Here is a 16,748-nt window from a genome sequence, read left to right as displayed (position 1 = left end):
ACAATACATAATGCCATCTAATACCATCCTAATCCCATCACCATCTCTAACAAATTCCTATTTGTCTTTCATGTGGTCTGGCTGGAGCTCTGCAGAACAGCATCAGTGTTGGCATGGTGTCATAATATTAAAGACAGCATTAAAAAAAATGTGCATCTTAAGTAATAAAGAAAGTTTCTTTTTGGAAGAGCCCAAGCAAGTGTTTTGACTCTCAGCAAGTCCAGAACTGAGCATTTGCAGACAGAGCTGAAAGAAGCAGAAAGCGTACCTACAGCATGAAGACATCTAGCCTTTTAAGAGGCACTTTTATCAATACACACACATCTGAGCAACTCTGTCAAGGAGAAGAATATTCACTTTCTCAGCTCTCATGGAGTCTGGGTGGGGACAAAGCTAGCTACTTCCTTTTTTTCTTTTTGATGAAATCCCTGCTGAACTACAGGGCCAAACCCCAGCTTCATCCAGACAGACAGCCGCTCTGCAGACCCGAGCTGCCCCTGACAGTATCTGGGAGAACATCTTGCCTCCAACCTCATGCTGCTGTGGCTACAGCTTCTGGTCCTTGGTGAGTAGGCTGCTAGAGCAGGACCAGGTTGGACCCAGGGGAGAACTCTCTGTTCTGGGGCACAACTCTCTCTGGTGCAATGAGTAGGAATGGATTTCAGACTCTGACTCAGTACTAGCAGACATCACGCAACTAGGTATTAAGAAAAGCAGGGTCCCAGGAAGTCAAAAGGACCTTGCATCCCTTTACCAAATACCAAATACATCATTTCTGCTTTGATCTCTAGGGAAATTGGGAGGCTTCTTTAAAAGAACTACAAAGGGATTTTCTGTTGGGGTGAATTCCGTTTCCAGCCCACATGGATCCTACCTCCCCCAACCCCGACTCCCACTCCATGCTATCACATTTTGGGCTAAATTCTCACCTCCCTGAACTTTTGGATAGGTTTCATGTCTTGCTGATCATAGATGAGATGATGGCTTTTGTTGTAAATACGGCCCGATACTAGGTACAGAATTGGGATGGAGGGAGAAGCAGTGTCAATGAATATGAAAGGCACCCCCTTTTCCTTTGTGACCTTTCCTGGGCTCCGTGTGACTCCCAGGTAGGCAACGTGTCCCAGACGAAATAGCCAGGAAACGAAAAAAGGTAGGAGAGGAGCAGTAAATATTGAAACTTCTCAGGATATAACCAACAAAATGACAAGCTTTTGGTCCCGGGCACAGACAATGCTTATGAACTGGGATAGTAAAATGAACTTTGGGTTCCAAGGGGTGTTGTTTGTCAGTGCGGGGAGGAGGAAAAAGAAATAGGTAGAATGAGGGAGGGGGGTGTAAGGGACGGAAAGGGGGAAGGGAGAGACAGAAGGAAAGAGTGAGATCATGGGGAAGTGCTCAGAGGGTGGTAGCTTTTTTAAAAGTGTGAGGATCTCAGTGATCTGCAGTGATCTCTCCGACTCTGTTCCCCACAGCTCCTGCCAGTGTCCAGTCCGGTGAGTTACTCTTCTCTTTGTTTTCTTAAATCTCTGGGGATTAGATTCACTCTATCAGGCCTGGGAGGGGTGGCCTGTCCTAACCTCTCAGCTGAGGGCTGCAGGGATCTGGGCCAAGACTAGGGTGGAGAGAAGGAGGATGTAGAGCCTCCCTCTCCTCCCCCTCGTCCAGCTACAGCAGGACCCTCCAGTGCCACATTCACCTCTGCTTGGCTGCCTCCTTCCTCCGTGGGCAAGAAGACCCTGCCCTGAGTTTGACAAAGCAACACACGATTTCCCCTTTCCTGTTGAGCCCTGAGATAGGAAAGAAGATAACTGTGAAGGGAAAGCAAAGCACGCACTGTGTGGTTGGGAAAACTTCTTCCTGGTTCCGGCTGCAGGGGCTCAAAGTTCCCAACAAGAATCCCTGGAAACAGTGAGGGGAAGCATATTTATACCAGAGTAGAAACAAGGGGCCAAGGAGGTTTTCTGCAGAAAACAAGAATGCCCTGGATCTTCTAATTGGACTGTAAACTCTTCCATGCCTAACTTGGTTTTCCTTAGAATTTTAATACAGTGACATTAAGAGAAAAAGTCTGGTTTCATATGAGACCGGTAAAGCACATTTTCTTCTTTATTCATGCCTTTGAGAATAGATCCATCCTCTAATAAGAAAAGGAGTGATGCTTGTGTAGCGAGGCTTGTAACTTTAAGCAAGAAGGTCCTTAAATTTGTCTCTGGAGCACCTTCATGGGATCCAACAAATTCCCTGAAATTATGATAAAATGTGTATATACGTACAGTTGTGCCTGCATCTAGGGAATGGGTCTGTAGGTAAGATGTCAAAACTTAATGACCAATAACCAGGTATCTTACGGTTAAATACTTACTGCAGTTCAGGAAAACCTGGTTTTAGCATTTCCCCCTGTCTCTTGCCCTATCATTATTACCAACTTGGTCACATAAATATTACTCCTTAAATATTTCTTTAATCAAACTGATTATATCTCTATAATCATCACTGAAAAATCTTCCCCACTGTCAATTTGGAGGAAGAACATATTTGGGCTCCCACGCTCCTCTCTCTTTATCGATACTGTCCCCCCTGCCACCCACTCCCATTCCCTATTCTACTGGCAGAACTTTCAAAGTGCTTAAATGATGTACAGAAGTTGTCCTTGAACTCGTTTGATCACTTTGCACTATTCAGAACAAAAAAAAAAAATCGAGTGTCTTAAATATATTAAATAGATACATGGAAATAGTGAACCTGGTAAAGATGTACAAACCCAGAAAATTTAAAAGATGAGAAGATCTATTATCTACGATGGAAGTTCAAAGGGCTTTCTCCCCATCTCCTTGTAAGTCTCAGTTTGGAGACTGTGACCTAGACTTCACTGTGAGAGGATCTCTCTTCGGAGACAGGACCCTGGGCAGGGTCCCGCTACCCCTCCTCCGTAACCTCATACCAGAGCACTGAGCTAGGCACACAGCCTGCACAGCACTTGCATGCCCTGTCTCCTCCCTGCAGGGGAATGGCCCAGTGTTCAGGTCTGGGATTAGGTGTTTTTATTTTTTATCAGAACAACAAACATTTTCCCTGGAATCCCACGATTCCAAATTGACATTTGAGCCCATATTTCTAGTTCTGTTGCCAACTGAAATGTCCCCCCAAAGCCCAGGTCTACAGGGCTGGGTCACAGAACAGCATGGTGGCTGGCTCTCCTTCCCTTCTTCGGGAAATGGTCTACAGGCTCCTCCGGTCGGTCGTGCTTTCTTTTCCTGCTGGGGGCAGCGCCAAAGCACCAAAGCTGCTCATTATCTCCCTAATGAGTACTCCCCAGGGGAGACTATGACCCGACAAGTGGAGGGGCCCACTTCCCTTCTCATAGGGATCATCCAGACCCATTCATGAAAACGATTCTCAGAGTCTCTGAAGAAAGCATTGCAGAGGGAACTCGGGAGATGAAAGATGTAGGTCCCCGGGCCAGTGTCTCAGTGGCCCCGTTTGCTTCATGCAGGGACAATATCAGAGAGAAGGTCTTTGGGTTGATGGTACCACTAGACAGAGTCTCCAAGGAATGAAACACGCAGAGAGAGTTAATTATGGCTCCTGTAGGGACATGCAGTCACCTGGAAGGAGATGCTAGTGGGATCATTTCAAATCCATATTTATTCCAAGTGTTCATTGCTGGGAAGAATGGCATCAAAACCTGTTAACAGACAGAAAACTAACAAGATGTTTTTTGGACAGAATGCCAGGGAGGTGGAGCTCAACTTTACTTAGCGGGGAGACTGACAGAGCCAGCATGTCCCAAGGCAACTGCAGATGCTCAGACTGACTCATGGTAGAGCACTGTCCCTTCCCCTTAGAAGCAGAAGGGGAGGCACCAGGGCAGGGGGCAGCCTTGTCACTGGGTACCTTTGCTTCTTTTGTAGGCTGGCTGAGTATCAGCATACCATACAATGTCTACGAAGGAGACCAGGTGGTTATAAGATGCTCTGGGGAAACAAATGACAAGATAAATAGACTAACGTACTACAAGGACGGCTTTCAAATATCCACTTACCATAATGCCACAAGCCACAAGCCACACCATTTCAAATGCAAGACGCAGCGACAGCGGCTCCTACTTCTGTAAGGCAGAGAGGACATTATTCCCTCCTATAGGTGTGACAGAAGAGACAAGAACTACATGGCTCATTGTCCGAGGTGAGGCCCTCACTCTTGGACTGGATGAATCTGGGAAGGAATAGGAGTCTGGTGGGAAGGGGAGGGCGCCGGGAAGAGAAGACCACACAGGGAGGGAGAAATGGTGGGTGGGCTGAGAGTCCTTGAACCTGGGTCTGTGTGTTGGGTTCTTTGGGGCCACTTCTCATCAGGAACTCCACACTCCACAGATAACGGGTAGTCTCTGTGTCCTCTCTCCCCATAGAACTGTTTCCAACCCCTGAACTGAGAGCCAGACCCCTGCGACCCACAGAGGGCTGCTCGATGATGCTGTCCTGTAACACCCAGCTGCCTTCAGCGAAGTCATCGACCCAGCTTCGATACTCCTTCATCAGAGATGGCCACACCCTGAGGTCAGGCTGGACCTCAGCAAGGGTTAAGATCCCAGCGACACAGAAAAAAGACTCGGGGCATTATTGGTGTGAGGCCAGGACAGCGTCTCGTCGTGTCTCCAAGCAGAGCCGCCCATCCTATATAGAAGTGCAGAGTGAGCATCGAAGGGCTGGGCCGCCAGGGCTGGGTCAGGCAGGGCTGGGTCAGGCAGGAAAGAACGGGGCACAGCCTGGACCACAGGCTCTCTTCTCAGTTGTGCTCCCCAATCCCTATGGATGAGGGGGCTACCGTGATCCGCCTGGACTCTTCTCTAATAATCTCTGCAGGGACATCGTTTCCCCATAACTTTGCTTTACCTGTCAGAGAAGCAGTGATAATAATAATCCCTCTCTGGAGCATTTACCATGAAACGAGCACTGACCAGCAAACCAAGAAGTAAATAAAAAATCATGGTGTCTTGTTTGCAAGGAGTGACCCAACTAGGATGCACGTTTAACAGAGCAACGAAGGCACTAAGTAACAATAATAATTAATAATGAAAGAAATGATTACAACAATCCCCGGCACTTATAAAAGGATCACTGTATGACAAACCCAATTAAAGCTGTGGTGCTCGGTTCTAGGAGAATCTCTCTGATGGTCATAAATATCTGCAACAGGGAAGACTTATGCGCATTCACCATGTAGAAGGCACTTTTCAGAGCACTTTAACATTGAGTTATTATAGCAGCCCTATGAAACAGTACTGTGATGAGTACCTGTAATGTATGCACTATTATTATCCCCATTTTGCAAATGAGAAAACTGATGGCCTAGAGTCATTTACAAGACTAACCGAAGGGAACCTAGAGCTGCAACTTGATCCTGGTGGCTCTGGTTCCAAATGTATGCACTTTTAATCCTCTTGCACCACTTTCTACCTAACAGTGGCCGAGGAGAGTGTATCAATAAGAGATGTTGCCGAACAGCTTCATAGCGAGAGGTGCTTTCTATCTGCATCTCATTTAATCTCCATGAGAACTCTGCGAGGTTAGGATGATTACCCACATGTTTATGTTTGAGAAAAACGAGGATTGGAGGTCTTGACGTTCCCAGATCATGCGGTGAATGAGTGGCAGAGTTGAGCTGTAACTTCCGCCCGCCTGCCTCCCCAGGCTGTATGATCTGCCACCACTCCTACTGCCCCCACGCATCAGGAGGTCAGGAGAGAGCACGTCATTGTAGGCTCTGGACATTAGTAAGGATGTGCAATTGTTACTGACTGGAACATTGTGGGGTGGTCCTGCATAACGTCCCTCAATATATTTTCTCCCCGCTTAAAAAACTCAGGCAAGTGGAGTGGACTCTCCTCTGCCTAAACATTGCATTCAAATATTACTTGCCATAATGCTCCAAAGGTGGTACTGGACTCCACCACCACCCTGCCTTCCCCACACCTGTCCCTCAGCTGCTGTCCCCTCTTGTGTTCCCGCAGGGGTCCCTGTGTCTCAGGTTTCCATGAAGACCCAGCCCCCAGGGGTTCAGGCAGTTGAGGGGGAGATGCTGGTCCTTGTCTGCTCCGTGGCTGAAGGCACAGGGGTCACCACATTCTCCTGGCACAGAGAGGACACATTGGAGAGTCTGGGGAGGAAGATGCAGTGTTCCCAGAGAGCAGAGCTGGAGATCCCAGTCGTCCGGGGGAGCCGCGGCGGGGGATTCTACTGCACAGCCGACGACAGCTACGGCCCCGTGCAGAGCCAGGTGGTGAACGTCACTGTGAGGGGTGAGGAGCGTTCCTGCAATCAGCCAGCCAGCGACTCCCGACGGGGGTGGGTTTCCTCCTGCAGCAGAGGGTGCTCTAAAGGAAATGACAAGGCTCGGGGCAGAAAGGTGCATGGGAGGGTATCGTTGAGAGGGTGGAGGGGGCAGTGCCATCCGCGGAGGCACTGAAGGAGGGTGAGAAGGTGGTCAGGAGGCAGGCTCCCTGGCGTGCTCAGAGGCATGCTGTCCAGAAGTCTCCATCCGAGCTCCTCTGAGCTCCGTAGGGGAACCGTCTCTGCGAGGTTAGATCAGGAGGTGCCACCTTGAGAAAGGCTCAGGAGGGAGGGATTCTGGAGGACCCTCCAGTGAGGGGAGGCGCTGTGATTCCCACCTCCCTCTCCGATGGCGCCTCTGCCTCTGCAGTTCCAGTGTCACATCCCATCCTCACATTCGGTGCCCCCGGGACCCGGGCCTTCATGGGACCTGTGATGGAGCTTCACTGTGAGGACGGGAGAGCGTCTCCCCCCATCCTGTACTGGTTTTATTACGAGGACGTCACCCTGGGGAACAGCTCAGCCCCTTTTGGAGGGGGAGCCTCCTTCAACTTCTCCCTGACTGCAAATCATTCTGGATCCTACTTCTGTAAGGCTGACAATGGCCTGGGAGCACGGCACAGTAAGCTGATGAAACTCAGTGTCACAGGTAGGACCAGCAACGACGTGTGCCCCCTTTCCATTGGATTTCTCCTCCCTCCAGTCAATCAGAGGTCTACCAGAAGTCTCTCAGCTCCCCAGGCCCTCCTTTGGGTCTTAACAACGTCACTGGTCCAAAGCTTACAAACGCCTACTATCTGTTTCCTTTTCACCTAAATAACAAAATATGTACAAAACAGACAATTTGCAAGACACTGTATTGGGGTCAGGTCAGTGTAAGGAGAGGGGTGGGTGAGCATGGATAAGGGAGGAAGGCATCTCCAAGAAAAAAAATCAAGGAAAGACCTTGCACACCCAGAGCTTCCAGTGAACGATTAGATACAACCAACTCTTGTAAATACCTAAGGAAAAAGTGGGAAAACCAGGAGCAGAGCACTTCCTGGGGTTTAAATTTTTACTAGGATCACCTCATTTATTTGGTGGTGGAAGCTGAACCCAGCTAAGCCTGCACTCTACCGCTGAGCTACCTGCCAGCCCCTTTGCATCCTCATTAAAAGTGAGTTTTCTACTTTTAAGGATAGATTAGCCTCAGAAGAACAATTTCAGGAGTTTCCACAATTCCTATGTCCTGCAGCGATTTAAAACAATGTTGGAATTATCTGCAACTTAAAGAGTCTTTGGGGGGCTGGGATGTGGCTCAAGCGGTGGCGCGCTCGCCTGGCATGCGTGCGGCCCGGGTTCGATCCTCAGCACCACATACAAACAAAGATGTTGTGTCCGCCAAATACTAAAAAAATAAATAAATAAATATTAAAAAAAAAAATTCTCTCTCTCTCTACCTCTATCTCTCTCACTCTCTTTAAAAAAAAAAAAAGAGTCTTTGGAATTAACCCCAACAACTTTCTAAAGCCTGGTAGATTTTTACCTTCCCTGTTAAATCTTTTTTATTAGTCATTTCAAATTTTCCAACGCTTTAAAACACAAATTAAGCCAGAAGTGATGGTGCCCGCTGTAATCCCACAACTCAACAGGCTAAGGCAGGAGGATCACAAGTTAGAGGCCAGCCTCAACCACTTAGCAAGGCCCTGAGCCACTTAGCGAAAACTTGTCTCAAAAGAAAAAAAAAAGAGGGGGGGGACTGGGGATGTGGCTCTAGTGGTTTAGCACTCGCAGATTCAATCCCTGGTACCAAAGAAAAGGAGAGGTGGGGGCTGTCGATTCCAAAATGCACCTATTACTTTTCTGTTTGCAGATGCTTCTCCCAAAGTCCGCTTGATGAATGGTCCCCACCGATGTGAAGGGCGGGTGGAGATGAAAAAGGAAGGTCACTGGGGTACTGTGTGTGACGACGGCTGGGACATGAAGGAAGTGGCTGTGGTGTGTCGGGAGCTGGGCTGCGGAGCAGGCAAACGCACACCTGCAGGTGTGTTGTACCAACCGGGGGCAGAAGAGGCCCAGCCTGTGCACCTTCAGGAAGCCCAGTGCAACGGGACAGAGAGGACACTGGCCGAATGTAACCAGACCAACACCTTCAACTGTGGACACGATGAGGATGCAGGGGCCGCGTGTGAAGGTGGGTGATGGCCGATGGGAATCGTGGACCCACCAGCTTCTGCCATAGGCTGCTCCCACCCACTCGCTATCGCCCCTTGCCCTTCAAAACACGCACCCACTCTTGCGTTGCGTGTGATCAGGGCCAAACCATCAGTTCCCATTAGGTTTCCCCAGAGTCATAAAGGCCTCTCCTAGGTCTCCGATGATTACTGCCTTTCTGTCATCTTATTAATAACCCAAACCATTCGTATTTTTATCGCCATGGATTGGGGCACAAGGCCCAGAAAATAATTATGAAACCGTGGAGTTACATGGTCTGAGTGACTTTCATCAAGGTGACCCACTTCCTTTGTTCTATAATCTCCTCCGTTCTTCTGAGCTCTCTCCTAAACAAGCCTATTCATCAAAATCAAGCCCTGGATTCTAGTGGGAGAGGATGGGGGTGGGGGACATGTTGGAAAGACCCCGGGTCTGTCAACTGAGTCACGCCACCAACCACAAAGGACAAAGCTCATGGAGGGTGAAAATAAAATGAGACCTCTGACGGTGCCGACACACCCGCACAGCCAGGGAGACTGCTCTCTCCAGTCTCAGCGCCCAGCCTCCAGGGAACCCTACAGGCCAGAAGTAGAGAAATAGCCTTTTAGAGGTCCTCAGTGAGAAGAAGAACCTTTAGGGCCAGCGGCCCCTGCCCACTCTGAGGAACTGGTAAAGGCTGCAGTGAGTTCGGGGAAACAGGGAAACGGAGTCAGTACTGGGCTCTGGAAAGGACCTAGAACGTGGAGTCCACCGTGCAGAGCCTGAAGCCCACCTTTCCCTCACACCAGCCCGGGAAGCAGCCAGCTTCTCTGAGGCTCATTCTCCTTGACATGAAGTGGGATCATGTCTAGTCCAACTTCCCCGCCCAGGGGGGGTAAAATCCACACTCAAAGACGTGGTGTGCAGGACCGAATCTAGAAAGTTCAAATCTGGCTGATTCAGAGCGGTCAGGAGGAGGGAGGAGGTCTGAGGTTGGAGCTGACCTCCGCCATCCTGGGTCTCACTTCTTCTTGGGAGATCCCTTGAGTTTTTTCTGGAAGATCTGACCTGGATCTGCCCCTCCTGATCCGCTGGTCTCCTTGTCTCCACCGCGTTCTTGCCTTGTCGGGCCTCACAGGCCTGGTTGGTCCCACAGCTCCCGTGGCTTGTTCTGTTCCCTTGGGCAGAGGCATCAGCCTGAGATGGACAAACAAGGAANGTTGTGTACCTTTCTGAAATGCAGATTCAGGATTTAAGCACTGCTCAGAGCTATGGAAAAGATAATCAGATCAACCGTCTAGCTTTTACACACTGGCAAATGATAAATCTAAATAAAACTGCCAAACCTTTAAGGATCTTCTCGTCCATTTTTTGGAATGCTGATGTACATGTGTACTGATGTTGGTGATTTGTCTGTTGACTTATAGATAATGACTGCTCCCATAAATTAAAAACTGTTCAATTAGCCCAAATGCCTTTTGATTCTCATGACGTAAGTAAATATTTAACAAGTTAAACTCGTTCGTGAAATCAAAGTAAGGATAGCTTTAAGGTCACTGGCACATGTTGCCACCTGGGCTGTAGGCCTGCCAATCAACCAGGGAAATATTGGTCTCTGTTAAACGTTTAACATACAACGTTCACTGCTTTCTATATACAGCAACTTTTAGGGTTTTGGCAATAAATACATAAATAAATTTTTTTTAGTTTAGCAATGAAATGTTAACAGAAGAAAGTCCACAGATATAGAAAAGACACACTCATGCACATGTATACACAAACATATACACATACACTACGTATTTACGTGCTTTCTTGAAGGACCATTTTAGTTTAAAAAAAATTTTGATTTTACACTAAACTTAGTGTAAAAATTTTTGCATTAAAGATTTTTTTTCTTCTTTTTTTAGTTATATGTGACAGTAGAATGTATTTTTTTTTAAATATTTACTTTTTAGGTGTAGATGGACACAACACAATGCCTTTATTTTTATGTGGTGCTGAGGATCAAACCAGGGTCCTTGCCCGTGCTAGGTGAGCGCTCTACCGCTGAGCCACAACCGCAGCCCAGTAGAATGTATTTTGACATATCATATACATGGCGTATAACTTCCGATTCTTGTGGTTGGACATGACATGAAGTTACGCTGGTCATGTATTCATATGTGAACATGGGAAAATTATGTCTGATTCATTCTGTCATTCCCATTTCTATCCTCCTCCCTTCTCCTCATTCCCCCCTGTCCAATCCTGTTAACATATACTCCCCCTGCCCCATTGTGGGTCTAGCAACCACATATCAGAGAGAACATTCAACCTTTCACCTTGGGGGATTGGCTTATTTCACTTAGCATGATAGCCTCCAGTTCCACCCATTTATCAGCGAAATGCCATAATTTCATTCTTCTTCATGGCTGAGTAGTATTCCATTGTGTATATGTACCACTGAAGTTTTTGGTTTTGCTCTTAAACTGTCCTCTCAAGAAAGCAAATCTTTTTTTATCCCAACAGGCTTTTTATTCTGATTTTCCTTTTTTTTTGAGCATGCAAATGTAAAGGACAGAAAAGGCTACTTGCTCATCCTATGAGCCCTCTACACTTTAATGTTAGTGTTTAGTAATGTTTACTAATATTTACGTCTCAAAAATATTTGAGTGAATGGTTTCATTTAGAAATTAGTAATTAAATTTTGCATCTGTGGATATGGGGAGAAGAAAAGTAGCATACATTTTTTCCAGATTAGACATTTGTATTGACAGATAATTTACAGAACATATTATGTGTTAGCTCTTATTTTTAGAAAAGCTTCAAAAATGGTTTGGGTATTTTAATTGGAATTATGTTATAATTTTATTACTATCATTGTTTACTTTTAGGAGAAATCTGATATTTTTATGCAAAGCAATCTTTCAATCCAAAAACAAGATATGCTGTTCCACTTATGTTGTCTTTAACTAGATCACTCAGCAGTTATCTGTTAATTAAACTCTTATGAATTTTACCTATTTCTTGTTGATTTTACTTTAGGCTTTTTATACTCTTGAAATTATCATTTGGAATTTTTATTTCATTATATTTCTCAGTTGACTATTTTAGCACATGGGATAAATATTGGGTCTCACCCTGATTGATTCTTGTTCCCAAGTATTTCACAGAGTTATCATTTCTAATATTATCAGTTAATTCTCTTAGGTTTTCTAAGTGTACGATCATATCTATGGAAAATTCCACTTTCTTCTACCAATGTATTGTACACATGCTTTTTTCTCTTCCTAAATTCATTGGATGATCTTTCTAGAACAATGTTGAATAATTGTGATGATAATAGGCACCCTTGCTTTATTCACAGATCTAACAGGAAGACTTTGAGTTTCACCATTAACTGTGAGGCAGCCTTCTAAAGTAAGAGATGTGCTTATAACATCAAGAGATTATCTACTATATAAATCACTAAGAATTTTGTTTACTATGTATTTGGAAGTAGATATTGATTGGGGGGGGGGGTGAGGGGATACTAGGGATTGAACCCAGGGGTGCTCTACAGATAAACTACATTCCTAGTCTTTTATTTTGAGGAAGGGTCTCACTAAGTTGCCCAGGCTGACCTGGAATTTGTGATCCTCCAGCCTCAGCCTCCTGAGTTGTTGGGATTACAAGCCTGTGCCACCATGTCTGGCAAGATGCTGGATTTTTAAAACATCTTCCTGGTGTTGTTTTGTTCCCTTTTCAGTTATTATAATGAATTATATTAACATATTTCCTAATAATAAGATTTGCAACCCAACCTGAGTGTGATGTGTATTAATATTCTGCTGAATCCTATTTGATATTATCTTATGTAAAATTTTTTCATAGATGCTCATAAAGAGGATTTATCTGCAATTTTTTATTCTTTCTTTGAAAAAGCTTTGATAACAATGCTATATTGGTTTTTATTATGTAAGCAGGTTTCTTTCTCTATGATGAAAAAATTTAAATATGCCTACATTTTTTTTCTTGAAGATTAAAAAAATAGTTAATGTGATACCTGACCTGATATGTGGCTTCCTAATAATATTTTCGGTGTTTTTCATGACTATTATTCTACTTATTTAATTGTCTCTTCTTACATAAAATTTGGTAATTTGTATTTTCCTAGAAAATGATCCATTCAAAGTAGGTTTTCAAACGCTGTATATTTCTTCATTCTCCCTTCCATCTTGATCAGGCTATTCAATGGTGTATCTATTTATTTTTCATGGAAAAGCCTCTGAGTTTATTCATATATTCTATTGTGAAGTTTTGGATTGTTTATTCATTAGTATCTGCTTTTATCTTAATTGGTTTTATTGACATTTTCTTCAGTTCTTAACATCAATGCCTATTTCATTCACTTCTAGTTTTTCTTCTTGTTACTCTTTCCAAGTGTTTAATGAATTTCCCTGGGAACAATTTTAGTCGTATCCCTGAGATTTGGATATGTAGTGTTTTTCTTATCATTTTGGGGTCTCAATGTTTCTTTTTTTTTTTTATTTCTCTTTTGTCCTCAAAATTGATTTAAAGAGGTATTTTTAATTACCTGTTGAGAAGATTTTTCCCCTCATCTTGTGATTTTTTTAAAAAACTAATGTGATTGCATTTGTAATTGTCCCAGATCGTCTTTCTGACCTGAAAGACGGCTGACTTCTGCAGAGGACCCACGACTACTTAAAAGGAAGTGAGTCCTCTGTTCCTGGGACCCAGAGTTCAGTCTCCATGATACCATTCAAACCGAACGCTTCCTCATTCTTCATCCACTTGATCTGCTCCGTCTAAAGGTGTCATCTGTGATTGTCATTGTGCTGAGGCTTACTTCTCTTTGGTTTCCTGCCTGCCTGGGCATCGGGCACTTTGATGCCATAATATTTAATTCCAGAGATTTACGAGGCTTGGAGACCTACATTTTAACCACTTCCACTTTGGTTCATTCGGTGCTGATTGTCTTGACAGATCTTGTCCGTCCTTTCACTTTTAACTTTCCAGAACCACTTTCTTTGAGATACGTCCCTTAAACATAATGTGTGGTTGACTTTGGGCTTTGTGCCAAACATAAAATTCCTTTTATTTTATCCCACGACGACTTTTCCCTTCCTAACACTTGTTGGTTTTGTCTGTCTTGTTTTCCTTCCTTTTCATTTTGTAACCTTGCGCAGCGTTGATCCCCCAGTTCCTGGCTCACTGCCATTCTTGGTCCACACCAATTTTTATCTCTCTTTTATCCTTTATTTTTATATATATATATTTATTCACTATTCCCTTTTCCTAGCATCTCAGTCATTGTAATGTGCTTGATGTGTGTCCTTCACTTATGTCTCATTTCTACGGAGCCTAAAACATCTATTTCCATATAGTACTGAGCTACACTTTGCACTATTTTTCATCTCCCTGTGTCCTGTGCACATCTAGGTTATTGCTTCTAACGTTGCAGGTTACTCCCCCAGCAGTGGACACCTCACTTGCCCCCAACCTGTCACAACAATAACCACTGACAAACTTCGCTGTCCCATCCTGGGTCTGTGTGAGACTTTCTCTTTCTCTCCTACCCAGGGGAAGGACTGGTAGAACGGGTCATGCCAGCTGGTCCCCAAAGTGGCTTCTACCCCCCAACAGTAAGTGAACATTTCCTAACCCCAAATCCCAACCAGCCCTTGGCACCATTCAGTACTCTGATTTTGCCAATCAAATGGGATAAAGAGAGACATCAAACGGGTGTTGGTTGCCATTTTTCTGATTAATAAGCATCTTTGAAAATGCTTGTCATCTTTTGGGGCTTCCTCGTCTATGAAATAACTGCTTTATGTCCTTTCCCCGTTTTATTAATAGAAGTTCTGTCTTTTCCTGGTTGATAACACAGGAGCTACTGTTTTCTCTAAATAAGTCCCTTGTTTTACATTTAGTAAACATCACCTCCCACTCTCATCATCAGCCAATTTTGTTCAGAGTGGCATTTGCTGAGCAGACTTTTTTTTTAAATTATTTTTCTGAAATCAAATTTATTAGGTTATTTTTTGTCCTTTAACTTGTGTTTTTAGTTTTGTTTAAGAATTTGTTTCTTCCAGGCTAACCGTGACTTGGGAGGCTGAGGCAGGAGGATTGCAAATTTGAGGCCAGCTTGGGTGACTTGGGGAAACTCAGTCTTAAAATAAAAAATCAAAAAGGCTGGGGATGTAGCTCAGGGTAGAGGGCCCTTGGGTTCAATCCCCAGTGCTGCAAAAAAGGAAAAAGAGAAGAATTCCTTTGTGACTCAAAGTCACGATGACATCTTCCCAGATTCTCTTCCTTTAATTTTATAGTTCTCCTGTTTATGTGTTTATCTTTTAGGGTCTACCTTTATATTTGATTTTAGGTGTAGGTCCAATTTTTTTTCTCCATAAAGTAATCCAATTTTCCCAGGATCATGTAACAACCATACATTTCCTGTTTTCTTGAAGTATCACTTTACACTGGGCACAGTGGCTACATGCCTGCAATCCCAGTAACTCAGGAAACTGAGGCAGAGGATAGAGGCCAGCCTAGACAACTTAGCAAGATCCTCAACAAACTTAGCAAGACTCTGTCTCAGAATCAAAAATAAAGAGGACCAGGGATAGAGCTCAGCACCCCTGAGTTCAATCCCCAGTTCCAAAAGAGAAAAAAAAAATTGTTAGTGTTCATATATATGCAGGGTCTACTTATGACTCTCTGTTCTGCTCCACTGGTTTATTTGTTTGATCTGATACATACATTATTGATTTATGCACACATTGATGGTATTGTTTCTAATCTTTAGCATCTGATAATAGAAGGCCCTTATTTGTTCTTTTTTTTTTTTTATCAGTTAACCTTGCCTCTGATAGGTTTTTGTTATTCTTTAAAAACTTTATAGTTAATATATTGGATGGTTCAGAAAAAAATCCAGACAAAATTTCCAGTGGAGTTTTACTGAATTTATCAATTAATTTGAAAGATGCAGACTGGTGATTCCTACCATATCCCTGTTCAACCCCCCTATTTGGCCTGTGCAAAAGACCGATGTGTTCTGGAGAATGCAGCAGCCACTCCAGATGTGGTTTTGTTACATTCAATTCACTTCCTATGAGCATCTGCTGTGTAGCTTTCAACCAGGTAAGTGCCTTTCCCCCCTTTTATTCCTGGTAGTTGAGACCACCAAAGGCCCTTGAAATTCACTTTCAGTCTCCCAACTTAAGAGTTGTGACAACTCTCCAACCCTCTGCCCTATCAGGGACTTTACTTTCTCCACTCCATAGACATCCTAGCAGTCTATTCTATCAATGACATCATGTTGCTTCAACCTGAGAACAAAGAAGCAACTCTAGACACTGTAGCAAGACACGTGCAAGCTGAAGGGTGGTGAACAAACTCCATCTTGGTGAAATTTTTGGAGGTCCAGGGTTTTTTAGACACTTCGAAACATGACTTCCAAGACAAAGGACAAATTTTAGAGAAAAACCATTTCCTTCTCTGTATATAACTCTTTTTCTTTTTGAAAAACAACTTCTGGCTTTGTTACAAGGCCCCAGTAGAAACTGAACCCTTGTCCATCAGCCACTAAGTTGCCTGTGACCTTGGCTGCCTGTCATGAAGTGGTATGACTTGACTTAGTAAACCAAAATTTTCTCATGCACAGCAAAGCCATATTACCATCCATCTCCTGTGATAAAGACCAGAGCAGGGGGCTGGGATTGTGGCCCAAATTCACCCGAGTGACCTCAGTTCAGTAGCCTGCGATGGACGGGGGCTACAGAGAGGATTTTTAAAAAGCAAACTAATTAATCTGAGGGCCACACAGTCTTTCTCTGCTGGAGACACTGCAGCTCTGTGACACCTGAATGTTTTGAGTATGGAAGAAAAGATGTCAACTACTCCAACATCCCTTAAGAATGAAAGGAGGTGTTTGGGTTTGGTAAAACAAAACACAACCCAACAACAACAAAATGCTCAAACTTTGGCAAGTCAACACAGGATCCAGTGGCCAAGTCCAACCATCGAAGAAACAGCTCAGAACCTTAACAACTTCTAAACAAGGAAGACCTAAGTTCAGGACAAGCCAGGCTCAGTGGTACGTGTCTATAATCTCAGGAGACTGAGATGGGAGGATCTCAAGTTCAAGGCCAGGCTGACCTTAGTGAGACCCTGTCTCAAAATCAAAAATAGAAAGGGCTGTCAATGCAGCTCAGTAGTACAGTATACCTAGGTTCAATTCCCAGTACAAAAGAAGGAGGAGGA

The 16,748-nt window shown here is 44.3% G+C and overlaps 1 protein-coding gene and 1 long non-coding RNA gene across 2 annotated transcripts in view; one reads left to right on the top strand and one right to left on the bottom strand.

Annotated features, from left to right (window-relative positions):
• Positions 1-455: 455 nt before the first annotated feature.
• LOC107156579 (Fc receptor-like protein 2) lies at positions 456-8,544 on the top strand. Its single transcript, XM_048814644.1, is given in 8 exon segments — positions 456-565; positions 1,476-1,496; positions 3,915-4,057; positions 4,059-4,188; positions 4,412-4,693; positions 6,014-6,301; positions 6,703-6,981; positions 8,185-8,544. Coding segments are annotated over 8 exon segments (1,503 nt in total). The 5' UTR covers positions 456-534; the 3' UTR covers positions 8,514-8,544.
• Positions 8,545-8,567: 23 nt separating this feature from the next.
• The window catches only part of LOC125620239, a 10,821-nt gene continuing 2,640 nt past the window's right edge, over positions 8,568-16,748 (bottom strand). The window contains exon 3 of the long non-coding RNA XR_007351841.1: positions 8,568-9,701. This is a non-coding gene — a long non-coding RNA (uncharacterized LOC125620239). The remainder of the gene's footprint in view (positions 9,702-16,748) is intronic.

The sequence above is a fragment of the Marmota marmota genome, unplaced genomic scaffold (genome assembly GCF_001458135.2).
Source record: "Marmota marmota marmota unplaced genomic scaffold, marMar, whole genome shotgun sequence".
In the NCBI taxonomy this organism is placed as follows: Eukaryota; Metazoa; Chordata; class Mammalia; order Rodentia; family Sciuridae; genus Marmota; species Marmota marmota.
The sequence above is the reverse complement of the archived record's forward strand: the minus strand, read 5'-3'. Positions and strand labels throughout refer to the sequence as shown.